The sequence below is a fragment of the Caretta caretta genome, chromosome 4 (genome assembly GCF_965140235.1).
Source record: "Caretta caretta isolate rCarCar2 chromosome 4, rCarCar1.hap1, whole genome shotgun sequence".
Lineage (NCBI taxonomy): Eukaryota > Metazoa > Chordata > Testudines > Cheloniidae > Caretta > Caretta caretta.
This window is the reverse complement of record NC_134209.1, coordinates 54,420,090-54,440,675: the sequence shown is the minus strand read 5'-3', so window position 1 is coordinate 54,440,675 and position 20,586 is coordinate 54,420,090. Positions and strand designations below refer to the sequence as shown.

Genomic DNA, 20,586 nt, shown 5'->3' with positions numbered 1-20,586 from the left:
ATAAATAAAAAGAAAGGGAAGTTAAAAAATAAATAAAAAGGTTTTGTATTAAATTGAAAATACTGTTACCTGATAATGTGGGCTCCAGTCACATTTTCCAGCATATCACAGAGAGTGAGAAATATTCCTCTCACACTTTTCAGCTTTTGGGATGCTTCTGATATGGGGTATTGGTAAAGAATTTCTTGCTGTCAGGATACCAAATTATTAGTCAGTTAAGCAAAGGAAAAGATTGCTAAAGAAAAAGTATATCCGCAACATCAGTTATTTTAGACCTGAAAACTTTTATCACATACCTTCCCAGTATATTATCTAGCACTGGTTTGTCAGGGCATTTCCAGACCTTGCTACAAACTTGCAAAGTTTTTAAGCATGTATGTTTGGAAAAAAGGTTTTTGTAAAACTTTACTATGAGGGAAAATATATTCAAAAATTAAAAACAACATTTTGCAGAATTTCACATCTTAAAAATATTTTTGTCATTTTAAAAGACGACAGTCCCGTGGAATCTGATTTGTTCGTGTTTGTACAGCAATCTGAACATGTAATCTATCCCCTAAATGGAAATCTGTGAACCCCTTACTCACAATGGCAAGCATTTACTCATACTAATAGAACCATGGTGTTCTTCATTTTTCAGTTATGAGTTGTGGGTTCACAGCCCCTCTAAAGATCAGGCCCTAAACTACAACATAAATACACAGCCTTTCTACACAAACATCACTGATGATATATTTACTTATAAACCAAGATATTAGTAGGTACATACTGAAAAAATTCATAGGTCATTAACTAATATGGTGTTGAGCATGCAATTGTTTACACATGGGTGCACAGGAACAGAAGTCTGCCTGAGGGCAAGAAATTGCAGAATCAGTAATTGTAGGGGTAATAAATCTTTAGGTAAATTATTTTACCTGATTCTTTCCACTCTTTTAAATTCCTAGGTTCTTTAAGGGAAATCCTGTAGTTACCTATTTTACATAACAGTTATATTAATTACTTCAGAAACCTTTAACTTAAAGCACTTTTGTGTGGGAATAATAAACTAAATAAAGGATAATGTCCACATACTTGGTGCAGTTTGTCAACCCATGAAATGTTCAGAGCTAATAACTGATACCTATAGAGATACGGCAACCTATACAGTGTTTTCAATCTTTACTAGATGGCCTGGAAATAATCTAATTGAAATAGCAAGTCTACCCAAGATAGAGAGGTCAGGAGATACTATTAAAAATTAAATTATCTTTCTTAACAAATAAAAGCAACAGTGAAGTCATTAACTTTTTTATTTCATATGACAAAGCACATCCAGACAGTGCCAAAAGTTTGTTGGGAAATTTTATTTTCAATCAGACTAAAAGAATTTCAAGTCTCACTGTTGAGAGAACTGGCAAGCTCTGCCACTCTCATTCAATTTAATTTGCTCTATTTTTAAATACTTATTTGTAACAAGGATTTTCTGCATCAACCTCTCATTAAGAAAAAAAGCCTTTTCTAATTACAGCATTGCAATGAGTTAGAAAAAAAATCTTTTCTTTCCCAATGAACAGGGACCTTTACACTGTTCATTTGAGAAATAACTATACACTTTCCCAGAGAAAGAAAAGACAAACGTAACAAAAGATCCAGCAGCACCATCTATATATTAATGAGTTAGTAAGGTTTAGTACCTATCACCACACAAGCAGATCAGTTGTCTTCCAAGCAAGTTGAAAAGTGTCATTTTGTCTAAATGGTGCAAAGGCCAAGGACAACTGAATTAATAAATTACAAAGTAGTTAATCTTAAAAGAATACAATATTTTGTGAACCGAACACTAAAATATTGCATGGAAATATTTTTTGTCAGTAAATCCCACCTCTTCTATTTCCAGTATCCTTACTTCTCATATAATGAACTGCAAAGAAACAGTTTGCTTTAATCAGAACAGTCTTGGCACCAAGAAAGATGGCTGAAAGGACTCCTGTCAAAATAGAGCTGACCACCTAAAAACCTCCCACAACCTTCCAACACAGGACACTGACAAAGGATGTTTTAAGTTGTTCTTACACCGCAGTGAAAGGAGACAACAGTCTTCTGCTTTGCTGTACACAAGAAGACTGTGAGCCCTGCAAGATTCATTCAAAAGCTATTAAAATAGGAACTATTACTGCCAAATTTACATGGTAAGTATTTGTAAAGGCCAACGGGGTCTCATTAGTTGCTCAATATTGCTTGCTTTACATAGAAACTAAACAAATTCTTCCAATACTGATATCAATCATTTAGAAAAGACATGAATAACATTATTCTCTTAAAACATGACGTCACTGGAAGACTGTCCAAGTACAGAAATCTGTTACAGTGGAATAAAATATTTACTCTGTTCTAAAAAGCCCAACTGAGACCCAGCCTGCCAGCTGAATCCGTGATTACATGGAAGACTAATTTCCTTGTAGGGAGATGACTTTTACATTATGATACAACAGCCAGAGCTCTGTGAGGCTTAGGATTCTTTAATTCTGCTTTTGAGTGCCCAGGGCTCATAACTGGGAGAACCTAGTATAAATTGCCATTATTTACTAATGAGGCTAAGATGTGGTCTGCACACCAAACCAGCCACAAGATAGAGATGAAAAGCCCAGTAACGGATCACTTATAGAAGACAGATAGACAAGTTTCTTCAATTCTAATCCAAACTACTGTAAACTCTGGAGTCTGGAACAGCATATCCTTATTCATTCATTGTTAATAGGATAACATTAAGGACAATTTTCTCCAAAAGGCATGGTGTTCTTTTGGTAAAGTTTGTGTTTTTATGAACTCAACTGTGCCATTTAAGCACAGGACGGCATTAGTGGCTGTTTAAGATTGCACTGCCTCTGGGGTTGCTCAGAGAAGAGTTTATCCCTGGAATGTAGGGGGAGCAGGCCAGCTGCAACCTCTTTTTCAAAGGTGTAGTGTACTACTCCTTACGCTGTGCCAGTCCTGCATCACAGAAAAGTGTGGAGAAGGGATAGGACAATGGTGCCATGTGGGGTAGCGAGGGAGTGGCCCTCACATACCCAAGTGCAGGGACTGTAACTGTGCCACATATAACAACCTCCTAATGAGGAAACTAGTAGCTCTGAAACGAGATAAGCCTTGGTTATCCTTGTATTTTTCACTATTTTAGTAATATTAAGTTTATGTTTTTCACCTAGACAATGCTGCCTCTTTCTTTATAAGACAACCGTCTCTAGCCTTATCATATTGGATGAACGGGGACAAGGAGCTGCAGCATAAGATTTTGAAAAGAAAAATTAACCATTTGCAACATGTTATAAGTGAACTTTGATTAAGCTTCTTATTTTTATTTCATTGCCAGTTGAGAGTACCTTATACATTCTTATTGTGGGAAAATACCAAAGTGAGAAATGTTCTGAAATTTTCTGTACATTAATGGGAGAAGTCTTAGGTTGCAAAAAACAGAAGAAAGTGAACTAGAGTGGTCCTGAGGATTTATAAAAGACATTTGTATAAACTACTTTGTACCATAGCCACCTCTGATAGTGAAAGTGTAGTCCCCTAAATGATATGATAGAGGCTTGAAAAGCAAAGCTTACAGCAGGGGCTCTCAAACTTCATTGCACCACGACCCCCCTTCTGACAATAAAGTTACGACATGACCTTGGGGCGGGGGGAGGGAGGGGAGGGTGCATCGGAGCTTGAGCTGTGCCGCTCCAGGTGGGGAGAAAGGAGGCCACAGGCCAAGCCCTGCTGCCCCTGGTGGGAGGAGAGGGGGCTGTAGCCTGAGACCCATTGCCCCAGGTAGGGATGGAGCTCAGGCTTCAGCTCCAGCCCTGGGTCCCAACAAGTCTAATGCTGGCCCTGGTGACCCCATTAAAATCCTGACCCACAGTTTGAGAACTGCTGGCTTACAGTATTATAATGTAGCCTTTATCCCAATGCGGGGTGGGAGGGTAAGAATGTGTGTGTTTTCAAAGAACATTACTAGGGTTAAAAAGTTAGGAAATGCCATATTTATAGTTGCCTGTGTAGCGTTAATTCTGCCCCCTGTCTGTCCATCCTGAACACTGACTGAAGCAGGAGTCCTGCAGAAAAAAATAATATGAGACAGTATCATAAGGCATACACACAAGGGGCTGAATTAAGTAGTTGTAAATCTGACATATCCTAACTTTCAAGAGTTTGATTTTGCAAACTAAACAATATTCTTTAATGTAGGAGGAAGGAACAGCGGTTAAAGTAATTTCTTAAGTTACCTTCCTCTCCCTCACAAAGAAAAACGGTAAAAACAAATTCCTTTATGTGCACCTGTAACACTCTCCACTCCATAATGCATTATCAGAAGAGTTTGAACCCTAACCGTCATCATTGCAGTGAAGACATCTGCCACTTAAACTACAGGACAAATTGCATTAGTTGGCAACTGGAGAAAGTTGTTATCCCAGCAGAGGGATGGACCACTAGAGATTAGTCAGCAGCAGGAGAGGAAAAGAACATAGCCCGTCCCAGCTCTTTCTCTCACCTGCTACCCTGGGAGTTTGGAAAGCTCCTGCTCTATATAGTGCCCCAGAGTGAGTGAGGGGAAATAGGCTCCTTGGATCAAGTGTTGAGTCCAGGGGCAATTTAGGGTAGGGAGCCTGGTTGCTGCCCCATGTGATGCTCCTAAAGCAGCCCTGGAGTCATGTTGGGTCCAGGGCAGGGATAGAAGCCCAGCCCAGCTCAACTATCTCTCCCTACCTGCTACAGCAGTTCTGATAATTCCCAGTCATTCCTCAGGCAGTGTGTGCTGCAGCTGCTTTGTTTACAGAATGAACCCAACCTTAGAATGTTCGTGTCTTCAGTTATACTTGCACTCTGAAAACATATTCCTGACAAACGTAAGTGAGAGAAAGGAAATAGCAATTCTCAACAGTTAATATTTCAGCAAAAACTGAATGGAATTTCATAGGACAAAGAAAGGGCATTTCTGGAGCATGAGGGTGTTGTCTGTGCCTAATATCAATGGCCTGCTACAAACAATGGAAATGTTAATGTTTTTCAAAGAAAAGGTCCCATTAATCCTTTATAATGGAAAGTGCTAGGCAACTTAAATATAGGGTTTGCTACCAGCTTCTCCCATAAAAAAAATTCTGATGAGTTGGGATGCTTTGTACTTGTATAGTGCTTTACATTTATAAAGTGATGTTCAAAGCAGCATGATAAGAATATGGCAGGTAATTGTTAAAACCTGAAGATAATCCTTCTCACTTTATTTCTATGGGCCTATTTCTATTATTCTATGGTAATGTTCTTTATGGAGGGACTGTCAGCAGTGCTTCAAAATGCAATTAAAGATTGTAAGATGGACTCCTAACTTTTTCCTGGAATTTCAGGCCTGATTTCTCTAATAGACATAATAATTTTGCAGACACTTTGACCATAAGAGGGAATCACTTACAAAAGTATTAGTAAACATGAGGTACCTTTATTTAAAGTCACAGCAATTGACATCATTATAATTAGACTCAGCAGAATCTAATTTTTAACTTTTTGCAATTTAGACTAATATCAATTTGTATTTTTAACTTTTTATTTTTTAAGTATTTTAATTTTTAGTTGCAGGAAATTAAGATGAGGTAGGGTAGGGGTTAGGGCAGCGCTGACAGTGGGTATGCAGCGGCTGTGCAAGGGGCTCTCTCAGCAAAGCAGAGACCCCTACCCAGGTCTACAAGGAGGAGGAAGAGCCCCCACCTGGGGAGGCCACCTTGTTACTGTACATTTCCTGCACAGGACAGACCTTTTCAGAAGTGGAGTGGCCTCCCCTGCAACTGAGAGCTTGTCCTCCTCCTCCTTGCAGCCCTGGCCAGGGGTCTTCTGCTCTGCCACACGAGAACTGCAGCCTTCCCAGCACCTTGCACCCACATGGATCCAGCATCTTTGGCTCTGTGGCTGCACCCTCTGTGGCTCCACTGTCACGGCTCAGCTCACTCAATCCCATGACAGCAGAGCTGCAGAGGGCGTTCTGCACTACTACAGGGCTGGTGACACCACATCCCTGCAGGTGCTGCACTGACTGTTATCGATGGGTTTTTTTAATCGATTTGAGTGTGTTATCTGAAATCAACATTTACTGACATCTATTGATTAAATTGAATCTTGCCTGTCTTTTGCTTCATTTGGTTGACCACATACCTCATCCTTAGATGTTTCAGAGTCCAATTTTAGTGTGAGGTACATAACAATATGAGGCATGCCTTGGATAGCCAGCTGAAGGTCCATATTATCTTCTCCCCATAGAAGCTTGACGAGATTGTTCATAGCTGACTGTGCCTGTTTATACCTTTGTTGAGATGTTCCTTCATTCTCAAAGACTGAAGTTTCAAATGTAAGTTTCACCTATTAAAATAATTAAATATATTATAAAAATGGTGCTGTTCTTAAAGTCATGTTTAATGTCAAATAAATAAAAATATATTTTGGCTTTAAGAAGAGCTGTAATCTCCTCTATCCTTTTTTATGGTTGAGAGAGTTCTCTAAAAAGAAATTTTTAAACACATATAAAAGACATAAGCATTGAAAAACCCCTGTGGTTTGAAGAAAGCCACTTATACATTCAACATTATATAACCATGTATTACCAATGACAAAGCCAGCTATTAAACACTTTATAAAACGTGTGAACTAGGCATGTGGCCTGATATGTTTTCATACTTGATTTTTATGGTTTTAAAAACAGAAAAATACAGTTCCTGCTCTGGATTTATTTGAGCACCCAATCTAGCACCACCATTTTGAAACATTATTACATAACTTGTTTCAAAATGGCATCATTTACACATTTACATGTTCTTAAGGTTCTTTTTCAAAAGTATTTCCTTAACATTTTAAACTCATCAGTTTAGAAAGGTACATTAGTACAATGTAACCTACCTTGGTTGGACCATAAACCACCAACAACCTTTTAGTAAATTTTTAGAACTCAGTGGCCACTGAATTCTTCACCACAAACTAACTTGCCAGTACATTTTCATTGTTCCTTGCCATATCAATTTTTAAAAAAAATTAACCAGGAAAAGAAGTGCTGTGCTGATTTATGATTGGACGTTAACAACTGTCTTTTATATACCATCAGTAGAAAGCACAAACATATGTTGTGTTACCTGCTGTCCCAATTCTTCCAACAATCAAAGCACTACCAACTTGCTCTCGAGAGCATGTGACACTCATTTATAAAAAGACAAAATGATTAAATTCATTTTACAAAAAATTGTACAGTTGACAACTATTTTAGACTACTTTCTTTAAAAATAAGTATAATTTTTAGCTTTGGGTATATACACTGGAATTTTAAACAACATAAAATCCAAGCATAAGTTTGGTTTGGAACTGGATTCTTCATTTTTCAAAATTTATTTTTAAATCTGCATCTTTATGTACAGTAGGCTTCTGAAAGTAATTTTAATTATTTTAAAAATGATGAAATTAATGAATAAAATTCTTACTTTTAATGACAACTGCACATTAAGTATGGGAGAGGGAAAACAAAGGAATTTTTATTTCTTGTCTGAGCCTAAAATTGTACCTTTCAGAAAGGGGAAATAAAATGTTTTACCTTCTTGGATGAAGACTTGTTTGCCCATTTGGAAATTAACTTCAAAATATCTGATCAGACAAATGTTCCAAAGGCCATATACTACATGCTAAAATGCTGTCTCCATTTAAAGCCAATGGGAGCTTTGTCATTGACTTTACTGGAACCTTGATTCTGTCCAGTGAACTAGAGTAACTGATGTGAGAAAAAACGCTTATGCTTCCCCAATAGCAATTAAGCTTAAGAAGCCTGAACAAAAGCAAGTAGTGTGTGTGGAAAAAAAAAAATTCAAAAGAAAATCTAGCAAGCTATATGGACAGTATACAATATTCATGCTTGTCAACAAAGAGCAGAAAAGAAGACTATCAGGTACTGCAACCATTTCTACATCTGACCCTCCACCTCCCCATCCCAGCTTACTCCCTTTCTACCTGATGAGCTTCTCTTCCCCATTCCTGCCACTTCCAACCTCTTCCTCTTTCCCCTTGCCCCTTTCTCCTCTTTTGGGCAGCACTGCATCCAACTCTTCTTCTTCTCCCCCTCCATGCTGCTGTCAATTCCTACCCATCCAGCTCCTCCCCATCACTCTTCCCTTCTCTCTGATTTCAACTCGTGGCTCTCCCTCTTCCTCTCAATATCCCACTGATATCTTCAGTGGCTTCAAAGTTCCATTTTGATGACCCACCCACCCACCCATTAGTGACCCATCTTCTCACCCTGACTTCCTCATTTGACCTTCAGCCTTGGTTCAACTCACCCACTCACCAAATGTACATTCACTTGAATAATCTTCATCAAGCACTACTTTCATCTCTGATCCATCACTCTCTGACCATCTGACCATCACCCATCTGCCCCCTCCCTCTCACAGACCCTTCAGTTACTTCTAGTACAGGAATGGTGATGACTTCTCTTCTGCTTTCTATGTCTCTTCCCTTTCTCCCATTGATATGGTTGTTGATTCTCTCCACACTTAACTATCCTTCACCTTTGTCTCTTTAGCCCTCTGTTCTGTCACTGTCACCCACAGCTCTGGCTCTCCCCTAACACCTGCTTCTTTCACTCCTGCTAAGTGTATCTTGTGGAAAACCTGTGCCCATGCTAACAACCTTCACTACATATATGTTCTCTCCTCTTTCAGTTCTGCCATTTTCCTAGCCAACGGATACTCCCACCCTACCTATCCTCTCTCAAACACTGAGATGTTGACTCTCCCCTCCACTCTGCCAGCGATGCCACCCTCCAGCAACCATTTGTTATATTTTCAAATAACACTGTGATTTCTCCAGTGCTGTCCCTCATACATGTGAGCTCCGCATTAACATCCACAAAACCACCTCATTGTCCTCCTTCAAATCTCCCATTTAAAACTCCCCTTTGCTGTGAGGTCTACAAAAAACTTGATAACAGAGATGCAGCTGATGTGCTGTGACCACTGTTTATCATGCTCTCATTGTTTCTCTGGACTCCCCCATTTGTCTGTGTCTACCTCTCATCTCTTATCATACATAGAATGTACATTCTTTGCGGCATGGACAATTTTTTTGTTCAGCATCTAGCACAATGGGGCCCTCATTCATGACTGGGGCTCCTGGATGCTACAAGTAATACAAAAACAACATGGAGTCTGGGGACAGGACAAAATGATGCCACAAAGTTGGTGGTCATGCATGATCTTCCCATCCTTCCATATGGGAAAGTGGAAAATCCTATAAGACACTCTTGGCCATTCCCTTTTCCAGCTCCAGTAGAGTTTCTGGTTAAAGAAGACACAGCCGTCATGAAAAAATCATATTAAGAAAAGGATAAGCTGAATACCAAGAATGCCAAATATCCAAAAAGATGGCTTTTATTATGGGCAGAGATGGCAGTGTCACCTAGTTAAAGTTGCCTGACACCTCCCTGTTATAAAACCCTGTTTTCAGTAGCTTATAACTTGCCAAACTTTAACTGTTCAGGCTGAAATTTTCCATGCCAGGTGTCTGCCTCTGACTGAATATTTTTGGAAAGTTTCAACTAAAATGGTTCAGTGATTTCCAAGAATGCAGTTAGGGAAAAATATGTTGTTTTGCCCACTTTAAAAATTCTTACAACTATTTCATTGAGAAACTCTAGAATTTCTATGCTGTTGGAGCAGGGACTATGCCTTTTGCTTTTCTCATGAAAAGCCATCCAAATTTGGCCAAGTTATAAGACTCTGAAAATCACAGTATGCACAAAGTAGAAGTTTATTAGACGCTGGCAACATTCTCCAAAGAGTCCATCTGTACTGAGCATGCACCACCCCAAGGATGCAGGCATTGAGTAGAACTTTCCCTATAATTGCTCCACCCAGCTGCCAGGGGCTGCTGTGATGCTGGGCAGCGGAACTGAGGGAGACAATCTTTTTTGGAAAAAAGAAAAGGAGTACTTGAGGCACCTTAGAGACTAACAAATTTATTTGTCTCTAAGGGGCCACAAGTACTCCTTTTCTTTTTGCAGATACAGACTAACATGGCTGCTACTCTGAAATCTTTTTTGTGCTCTCAATGCTCCTGCTGCTGGTATCCAGGCAGCATGCAGGAGGAGGATGAAGACCTCTAACTCAAATGCAGAGGGGTGAGATACAGAAATGGGGATAGGAGCACAAGCCAGACACAGCAGGTTAATGGGAGCAAAGGGGGCAGGGAGAGAAGGATTCATAATCACTGCAGCACCACTCTACTCCAGCACTGAACTCACGATTCCTAAGACTTAAGAAATATGAATTCATCCAGCTCATTCAGTGAGCACCATTCATCCTGTGCACTGAATGAGGCAAGAGTCCTGTGGAAAAATGGTATGTGATCAATTACAGCCTGTATCAAAATGCACAAGGGGACCACATTAAAGTTGCACAGGCAACCTGCATTATGGCCTTTCCTAACTTTTGAGCGCTTGACTTTGCAACCTAAATAATATTTTTTTCACATAGTTTATTTGTATGTAATATCTACATATGGTGATAATCTCTTACTTTGAAATCATTCATATATACAGTACTCTAAGCAGCAGGTAGTACCATGCATCCAAAATTCTGCATCATCAATTCTATATACCAGTTACAGGGACAAATTCACTGCTTGTGTACAACAGGTGTGTTGTATTCTTTTGTGAGAACATGGCTGTAAGCCTCAGGTCATGGCTAAATTCTGACATTCTGTCTACTTAAGATTTCTCTGTCATTTCAAATATTCTTCACTCTCTCCTGAGTGGAGGAAAGCTGCCACCTTTACCTGAGAAGTGGTTACCTTTCAGTGATACATGACATAAACTCCAGCCAGTGATACATGACATAATCTCCATGACACAATCTCCGGTGAAATGACTGGTGGACCCCTACCTCCACAAGCACAACTTCAAACTGGCCCTCCACTACACAAGCTGGAAGTGGCCTTCTTCCCATGTCTTGAACCACCTTTTGTCATCCACAATTACCCCTTTACCTTCAATCATTAGCTTTCCTATCATCCTGTCATCTGGGAATGGGGAGCAGACTAGAAGTTTAGCTGCTCCTAACTCTGGGTTGTAAGGATAGAGGTAGTCCAAAAGCAGAGCTGGAACATGTGGGACTACAACAGCAGTGCTCAGGGAATCATCCATTTAAAAAAAGGTCATTTTAATGGTCACCCATTTAAAAAACAACAATACTTTTTCTCACTTCTCCCACTTAAATCAGGGTGAAGGAAGCCCAAAGTCTGTATATATATTCTGTAAAGTTTGCCAAGTGCTTTGGGATCTTTGGCTGAAAGACACTCTAGAAATGTCAGTTACATTCACTTAACTGAATGTTTTCAAAGTATTTGGTTAAAATAGATCCTGGAGAAAGTAAGAGATTTTTTTCTTATTGTTACCCTTATGACTAGGGTATGGTAGAGCCTGTGTGTCTTGCAATAATTTCATGGGACATGAAGAAACAGAGTCAGCCAAGCTGAACTCAATTAAGTAAATCACTGTATTTACTTAAGCCTGTTCTAATATAGGGTCTGGTTTTCTTTTCTAAACAGTGGTAAAAGAAAAGAAACCTTGGGTCCAGACTCATCAATATTCTTATGAGCAAAGCTAAGCAGAAGTGGGTCAACACTAGCAGTGATCTGTGTCAAATTAAGTAGCAGCTGATTTGGTTACAGCAAGTTAAAATGTAGGTCCTGTATGGAACTAACAATGTAAATATTCAGGATTCTCTCAAATCCTTCTGAGGCTGGGATACTCTGTAGTCTCTAGATCATGTTCAAAGACTGCTATAAAACCTTCAGATATTCAATGATAATCTGGTTTGTTAAAATGAGGATATTTTTGTTTAGTTTTTTATTTACTTCTGCATCTCTCTACCTATTTTATTATTTGCATTGTGATAGTACCCAAACGCTTCAGAATCAGGGCATGATTGTGCTAGGTGTTGTGGAAGCAGACAGGTAGATGTGGTTCTTGCCTTGAAAAAATACAGTCTGATGTAGTAACTGTTTGTGGTGCTGGGTGGGCTTTTGTGGTGCTGGGTGGGTATATTTTACAAATATGCTAAACTGGGCGTTATCTATCCAAAAATTGATATTTGTGTAAGATAAGCACAATCCTAGAAGTATTGCTTGCAGGCAAGATAAATTATATTCACATTCACTGGGGCTAAGAGAAGTTATAGAATTTTTTTCTGAAAAGGCAGATAGCAAAAAGTTATGTATATTTTTTGTATGTATAAGTTATGTATACTCACAAAAGAGCAGTGGCAACTTATTATGGAACTAACTGACTTAGAACATTACAGTTTGTCTTAACTCAGCTGCAAACTTCTTATATCCAATGTCATTTGCAATGCTTAGTGAATGATAATACTCTAACTACTCAGTTTGGGAACAAGCACTCTTTCTTACTAAAGCTTGCAAGCAACGAAACTTCTGTTTCTGCCGCGGCATGAACAGAATGTTTTCAATTGCAAAAAACCAGAACTATATATTAAAATTCTCCAACGGTCTATTTAGGTAATCACTCTTCTGGCTTGATTTAAGCTGGTTCGGTTACTAGGGAATAATTGCACTTTAATAAAAGGTTTTGGAAAGCCAACATGAGAAACAGTTATACATTTCAAGCAATCACTGTCTGCTTGACAGATTAACCGACAAATGGGAATGTTAAGGCTGCATTAACATTAACTACTATAAAAAAGTATATATGGGATGTTTGAGCAACAATATATATGCTCTAATTGAACAAGGATACAGTTAATTAAGCAACATTTTCTGCTTTTCACATTCAGTAAACAATAGTCGCTACAGCAACTACCTATTTGGTCAAAGGCAGAATGCAACAGGATTCTTCTACAGTGGAGTTCTGCCAATACTTGACCACAACTTCACTAGTTTAGTCAAGCTCCATGGTGTCAGATATTTTGGAAACCTTCCTAAACTGACACACTAGCACTTAGACTTACTGCAACTGCAGATATACAACCCACAAACACTAGCACCAACTTTGCTGTAAATGGCAGTGTTGTTCATCTGAGTGTAATGACCTAGAAATCAAAAATTCTAGTTGCTGTTCACCTTCTGAATGGTAAACATATCTTCACTATTATTACTTATTTTTATATAGCATTAGAAGAAAACAGTCAGGTTCCCAATACACTAGAAAAGTTTATTTTATAGGAAATGTTTATCTGTAGGAGTTGGATTAAATCTTGAACTATTTGATCAGCATTAAGAATAGTGTACACACACTGGGACATATTCTGTGATGAGAAAAAAGTTTAGCTTTTAATTTCCATCTCTCATCTCACATTATAAATATGTACAATGTCCCTTTTGAGGTAGATTTAACAAAGTAACTTGAAATATTTAATTATCTGGAACATGGTAACATGAAAATTAATAATTTCTAAGATAAAATAATTGTTTTAATAGTATATACATTTGTATCGGCTCAGTGGCTCCTAGAAACATGGTCAATTTCAACAGTCTCAGAAGTAATGCATACTGCTTGTTGTTTTGGGGAAAGCTATCTTTGTCAAAACAGCATGCATGGGTTCATCACACATTAGAGAATTACGGTGTGCACATGTAACTGGGGTGCTATTCACTGCTGTAAACCCTAACTAGCTATAGTGTGTCAGACAAGAGTTCTAGTTTACAATTTGAATATAAACACTAATGTTAATGTTAAAAAATTAACCTTAAAATGAAAAAAATAAGGCTTGCAATATTGTTGTTAGAAAGATTTACAAAAACAAATAAATACAGATCAATGCATCCTGTGCACAACATTAAAAGGGAAATGCAAACTGCACTGTGACAATAGCACTTCACCACTGCGAGACCACAGCAAAATTTTGTTAGCTGTGGATAAAAGCCTCTGAAGGTATCTACCTTGCGAAAAACAAACAAAAACCCCACAGCAGTGAGTGTCAGAGACTGGGTCTACAGACTTGGGCTTGTGCTACAGTGTTAAAAACAGCCATGTAGATGTTCCAGCTCAGGCTGGTGCTCGGGCTCTGAAGCCTAAGGAGGCGGGTAGGCCAACTTTCTAATCGCACAAAACTGAACACCCTTGCCCCATCCCCTTCCCTTCCCTGAGGCCCCACCTTACTCCGCCCCTTCTCCAAGGCCCCACCTCCCTCGCACTCCTTCCCCCCTCCCTCTGTCACTCGCTCTCCCCCACCCTCACTCACTTTTGCCAGGATGGGGCAGGGGGTTGGGGTGCAGGAGGAGGTGATAGCTTTGGCTGGGAGTGCAGGCTCTGGGTGGGCCAGAAATGAGGGGTTCAGGGTACGGAAGGGTGCTCTGAGCTGGGGCAGGGGGTTGGGGTGCGGGAGTGGGTGAGGGCTCTGGCTGTGGGAGCGGGCTGTGGGGTGAGGCTGGGGATGAGGGGGTTGAGGTGCAGGAGGGGGCTCCGGGCTGCAGCAGGGGTTAGGGTGTGGGAGGGGGTGCGGGCTCCGGCTGGGGGTGTGGGCTCTGAGGTGGGGCCGGATGAGGGGTTTGGGGTGTGGAAGAGGTGCAGGGTGCAGGCTCCGGGAGGGAGTTAGTTTGCAGGAGAGGGCTCCGACGTGGGGCAGGGTGTTGGGGTGTAGGATGGGGTGAGGGATGTGGGCTTTGGGGGACACTTACACCTCAGGCGGCTCCCAGAAGCGGCCGCCATGTCCGGCTCCCAGGTGGAAGGGCGGCCAGGGGGATCTGCATGCTGCCCACGCCCATAGGTGCCACCCTCACAGCTCCCATTGGCTGCGGTTCCCAAATAATGGGAGCTGCGGAGCTGGTGCTCAGGCCAGGGGTGTGCAGAGCCCCTGTGGCCGCCCCTGTGTCTAGGAGCCAGATATGCCAGCTGCTTCTGGGAGCTGCGTGGAGCCAGGGCAAGTAAGGAGTCTGCCTTAGCCCTGCTGTGCCACCAACCAGACTTTTAGCGTCTCAGTCAGCAGCGCTGAGCGAAGTCACCAGGGTCCCATTTCGACCAGGCGCTCCAGTCAAAAAACGGACGCCTGGCAACCCTAGTGGGCTTCAGAGCCTGAGCTCCAGCCTGAGCCAGAAGTCTACATGGCTATTTTTAATGTTGCAGTGTGAGCCCCACAAGCCCAAGTCTGTAGCACTAGGCTCTGAGACTCACTGCCATGTTTTTTTGTTTGTTTGTTTTGCAGTGTAGACATATCCTTAGCCTCAAACATAAGGCCAGATTCTCTGTGCTTTGTACCACACCACCTACACAGTCAGGCCTAAAACTGGCATAAGAAGCCCAAGGAAGATTACCCAGTACAAAAGATAATCCCTGCTGACATAGAGCTGATGTAAGGGCTCTTATGCCACCTTCTCTCCCTGTTGCTGGTATAGTAGGGGAAAGGGGGCATGGCTGGGGTGCCCCTAAACCATTCTGATCCTTAGTTGTGATTTCATTCCCTTCGGGGGAATCTGCAGAAAACATAAATTAAAGTAATCCTCGGAAAACTCTAATTCAATTCAAAGGGGATGGCATTGGGATCATGGAAATGCATATGTGACCTTTAAGCCACCTTTTTACCATTCCTGATTGTGCTGGTCTGTCACACTCCAGAAACTGGCCCCAAGTCCATATGAAGCCACTCACTTAACCACTGATTTAAAAATAGAGATACAGAGCACATGGAATCAAATGTTTGTATAGAGATTTTCCAGCAGCAAAACCAAGTGCCATAAGGGAATAGAAATAAACCATAATAGACCACATATGTAACATTACAGTATGTAAGCAAACTACAGAAATTTAACAGATATATATATAATAAATAACATTGGTACAGGAAAGGAATATCAGCAAAGTCTGAGAGGTTTTCCAGAGCTCTCACTGCCTCAATCTTGTCTAACTATTTACAGATATACTATTTACAGATATAGTAATTTTTATTTTCCTCAAACCTTAACTTCACTGAGTAAAGGAAGATGCTTTCAGATTGTTAGTTATGAACTCTTTTTTCTGCTTACCAGAGGAAAACAGACCCAGATTGGGATAGATATAATTGAACTGTTATGTCTATAGATCTCTGTTGTAGGCAGCATAGAGGCTGTATGTCAGAGGTCGAAAAGTCTACTTGCTGTTTTCCCAGTACCAGAATCTATAAACTTGTTATCTTGACTCCAGGATCCTTGTTCAGCTAGAAGAGCAAGTATGGGGGGGGAAAGGATGACATCCTACATCTTAATCAGGGGCAATAACTTTAATATATATTTTAAACAAAAAGTTGTTGGATTTGTCATTTGTGCCTTCTGGGAGTCCAAGATCTCAATTTGATTTCACAGAGATCTCAACAGCGTTCCATCTAAATGGTCTTATGGTTAACAGGCAAGTTGTTTTTCCCCAGATGTGACTTTGTGGCCATCATTTAGATTGACAAAAATTATTTTAAGTCATCTATCTAGATAGTTACATGATTCCCATTACCACAATAAAGAGCATCTTGCCAAAACAGCCTATAATTAAAAAATCCTCTTCATCACTCTTCATCATATATATGCCCAATGTGGATTACAAACAAACTCCCCATTATTCACCCACCACTTCTGATCAATAGTTTACTTGTCCATTATCGTTAGCAAGACAGTGATATTTTGTCTCATACCTAACATCTACAGACCAGACACCCAATCTTCCCCATCTCAACTAACCAGTATGATCAAGACACCACAACATTTCATATATTATCCTCTATTTACACAGATCATAGAGTTCAGAGTTGCAGTTTTCACAGCAACTATAACTTGCTTCTTTGCATACAGGTAATATTTATTTCTGTGATATTAATGGTTAAAAGTTAATGTGTTCCAATGATGAGTTAAGACCCTGTCATCATCAGGGAGAATAAAATTAATATTGATGGACAGTGGTAAATATATCAAAAACACAGTATACATTTCTTGCAAAAGTACTATACCTGCATAGGGCCTGGAATGCAAGACAAAACCCTTTCTATATTCTCAGTGTTCACATCAACATCATTTACAGCAACAAGGGCATCTCCTGGAAACAAAAACAAAACAAATAAATACAGGGTGTATGCAAACACCATACAAAATTCAACAGTATGTTCTCTTCAAATTTAAAATATCATTCAGTACTCTCAGATGATTTTCCTTAAATATAAGCAGGCTCCTCTTAAATACATCATTTACACAAGCCTAAGAAAAGCCAAAGATTAATAGCCTGATCCTCTAAGCCTTTACTACTAAGCTAGGGTTTACTACTGCATATTGATGTCACTTTTTATAGACAACACTCAAAGTTCTTTCTCTTTATCCAGGCTTATATCATTGCATGTCTTTTGATGTCTCATCATGGATGTCCCATAATTTCTTCAAATCAAACATGTCCAAAACTGAACTTTTTCCTGAACCATCTCTGCTCATCTTCAGCTCCCTCTCCACTAACAAATGTACACTACTCCTCTCTGCTATCCTCTTAGTCATGCAACCCTGCAACCTCAGACTCTTGGACTCCTTCCTCTTCTTAGACCAGACTCTTGCCAAATTGTGAGGCTGCTTTGACAAGGTCTTCAAAATTCACTTCACTACCTACTGCCAAAACTGAAGCCAATCACCTCATTATCTGCAATCTCCTCCTGTCCAGTTTGCTGCCTCTCCACTCTCCAATCTATTCAATATGCTGCAACTAAAGGTATGTTTCTTGCTGCTGCTTCAGTCATATTATGCCCACCTCATTTCAGTCCCCACATTTGCTTTTAGTCTCATTCCACCTCAAGGTTTAACTCATCATTCTTTTTTCAAGGCCCTGCATAATGCTGTCTTGCCTACCTCACTTATTTCTTACTACACTCCCCATCATGCGCTAATCTACTAACTCCTCCTACCTAACCACATGCTTTATTTCTTCCCACTTGTGACTTGCCTATTCCCACTCCTGGAACAGCCAAATATACCCTCAAGTTCCTAGTAAAGACTCTTTTTTTTATCCTTTAGTATATATGCTACAACATCTTTTCACTCTCTCCCCACATCCTCCTTTCAGAAGATTCTTTCTGTAAATGGAAAATAAATTAGAATTACAAGTTCAGCTCCTAAAAAGGTTTTTGTTTTTTAAAAAGGAAGAAGCTGGAAATAACAAAAACCCTCACACTAGACAACTTTTCCAAATTAGTTGGACCAGTGTGTGCTGTCTGCCTGGAGCCAAGACATTATAGATAGTCTGCAGAGGCTCATTTGTCCGTCTGACCACTATTCCATGCTGCTCATCCACATGGGCACTAATGATATCGCCAGGTATGGCTCTGAGCAAATCAGCAGTGACTACAAAGGTTTGGGAGCAAGCGTCAAGGGCACAAATCATGAGTGGTGTAGAGAAAGTAAATAAGGAAGTGTTATTTACTCCTTCTCATAATACAAGAACAAGGGGCCCCCAAATGAAATTAAAAGGTAGCAGGTTTAAAACAAATACAAGAAAGTATTTTTTCATGCAGTGCACTGTCAACCTCTGGAACTCTTTGCCAGAGGGTGTTGTGAAGGCCAATACTACAACAGGGTTCAAAAGGGAGCTAGATAGATTCTTGGAAGATAGGTCCATCAATGGCTATTAGTCAGGATGCGCAGGAATGATGTCCCTAGCCTCTGTTTGCCAGAAGCTGGGATTGAGTGACAGGGCATGGATCACTTGATGATAACTTGTCTGTTCATTCCCTTTGGAGCACCTGCCATTGGCCACTGTCAGAGGACAGGACACTGGGCTTGATGGACCTTTGGTCTGACCCAGTATGGCCATTCTTATGTAAATTGTCCTCTCATCTATTCTCCCATTGAGGATAAGGGCCCAGGCAGGGACATCCAACTCCTGGAGATGAATGCATGGCTGTGCTGATAGTGTCAAGAGGAGGGCTTTGGCTTCCTCGACCATGAGATCCTGTTCCAGGAAGAAGAACTGTTGGGAAGAGATAATGCCTGCCTGACTAAGAAGGGGAAGAGCATCTTTGGGCACTGACTTGCCAACCTAGTGAGGAAGGCTTTAAACTAGGTTCAAAGGGGGACAGGTGACAAAAGACTACAGGTAAGCATCAAATAACAGAGGGCTAGGTGGGGTGAGGGGAAGACATGGAAATTTACAATAGGGACATAGAAGCAACAACAAGAAAATCAGTGGAAGAATCTGCTCAATGTCTATATGCAACTGCAAGGAGTATGGGGAATAAACAGGAAGAAATGGAAGTATTAGTACATAAGCTAAATTATGAATTCATGAGATAAGTTGCATGACCGGAATATTGGTACAGAGGATATAGCTTGTTCAGGAGGGACAGGCAGGGTAAATAGGGAGGAGGTGTTGCATTATACATCAAGAATATATACACTTGTTCTGAGGTCCAGAAGAAGATGTGAGTCCCTGGATAAAGATAAAAGGGGTAAAAATAGGGTTAATGTCATGGTAGGTATCTACTATAGACCACTAAATCAGGAAGAAGAGGTGGACGAGGCATTTCTAAAACAAATAACCGAAATATCCAAAACACAAGACTTGGTAGTAATGGGGGACTTTAACTACCCAGATACATATTAGAAAAGCAATACAGCAAACAACAAAATTTCGAGAAAGTTCTTGGAATGTATTGGGTACAATTTTTTTGTTTCAGAAAGAGGAGGAAGTATCAAGGGGGACAGCTATTTTAGACTTGATTGTGTCTAATAGGGAGAAACTGGTGGCAAATATGAAGGTGGAAGGCAAGTTGGGTGAAAGTGATCATGAAATGATAGACTTTGTCATTCAAAGGAAAGGAGAGAGAGAGCAGCAAAATAAGGATAATGGACTTCGAAAAAGCAGACTTTAACAGACCCAGAGAACTGGTAGGTAAGGTCCCATGGGAAGAAAATCTAAGGGAAAAAATTTCAGGAGAGCTGGCAGTTTCCAAAGAGACAATATTAAAGGCAAAACTGTAAACTATCCTGAAGTGAAGGAAAGATTGGAAGACTAGTAAGAGGCCCATATGGCTCCATCAGGAGTGCTTTTAATTACCTGAAAATCAAAAAGGAATTCTAAAAAAAGTGGAAACATGAACTATTTGTTATGAAGGAGCACCAAAAAATAGCATAAGCATGTAGAAAAAAATCAGAAAGGCTAACAAAATGAGTTAAACTTAGAATGGGACATAAAATGCAATGAGAAGAGATTCTTCAAATAAATTAGGAGCAAGAAAAAGATGAAGGAAAGCATAGGTCCTTTACTAAGCATGGAAGGAGAGCTAATAACTGATGACATCACAAAGGCTGAGACGTTTAATACTTATTTTGCTTCGAACTTCTCTAAAAAGGTTAATGGTGACGAGATACTCAACACAGTTATTATTAACAACAAGCGGCAAGGAATTCAAGCTGAAATGGAGGAGAACAAGTTAAAGGATATTTACACAAGTTAAATGTATTCAAATCAGCAGGGTCTGATGAAATTCATCCTAGAATACTTAGGGAACTAGTTGAAGCAATCTCAGAACTATTAACAATTATCGTCAAGAACTCATGGAGGATGGGTTACATCCCAGAGGACTGGAGAAGGGCCTA

General features: G+C 40.2%; 1 protein-coding gene across 2 annotated transcripts in view; it reads right to left on the bottom strand.

Annotated features, from left to right (window-relative positions):
* Positions 1-20,586, bottom strand: part of INTU (inturned planar cell polarity protein) — a 115,051-nt gene that overhangs the window by 52,807 nt on the left and 41,658 nt on the right. For both annotated transcript variants that reach the window (XM_048847291.2, XM_048847290.2), the window contains exons 3-5: positions 16,965-17,050; positions 6,166-6,369; positions 70-188 (exon numbers count right to left, since the gene is read on the bottom strand). In XM_048847291.2, coding sequence (XP_048703248.1) covers positions 70-188; positions 6,166-6,369; positions 16,965-17,050 — 409 coding nt within the window. The remainder of the gene's footprint in view (positions 1-69; positions 189-6,165; positions 6,370-16,964; positions 17,051-20,586) is intronic.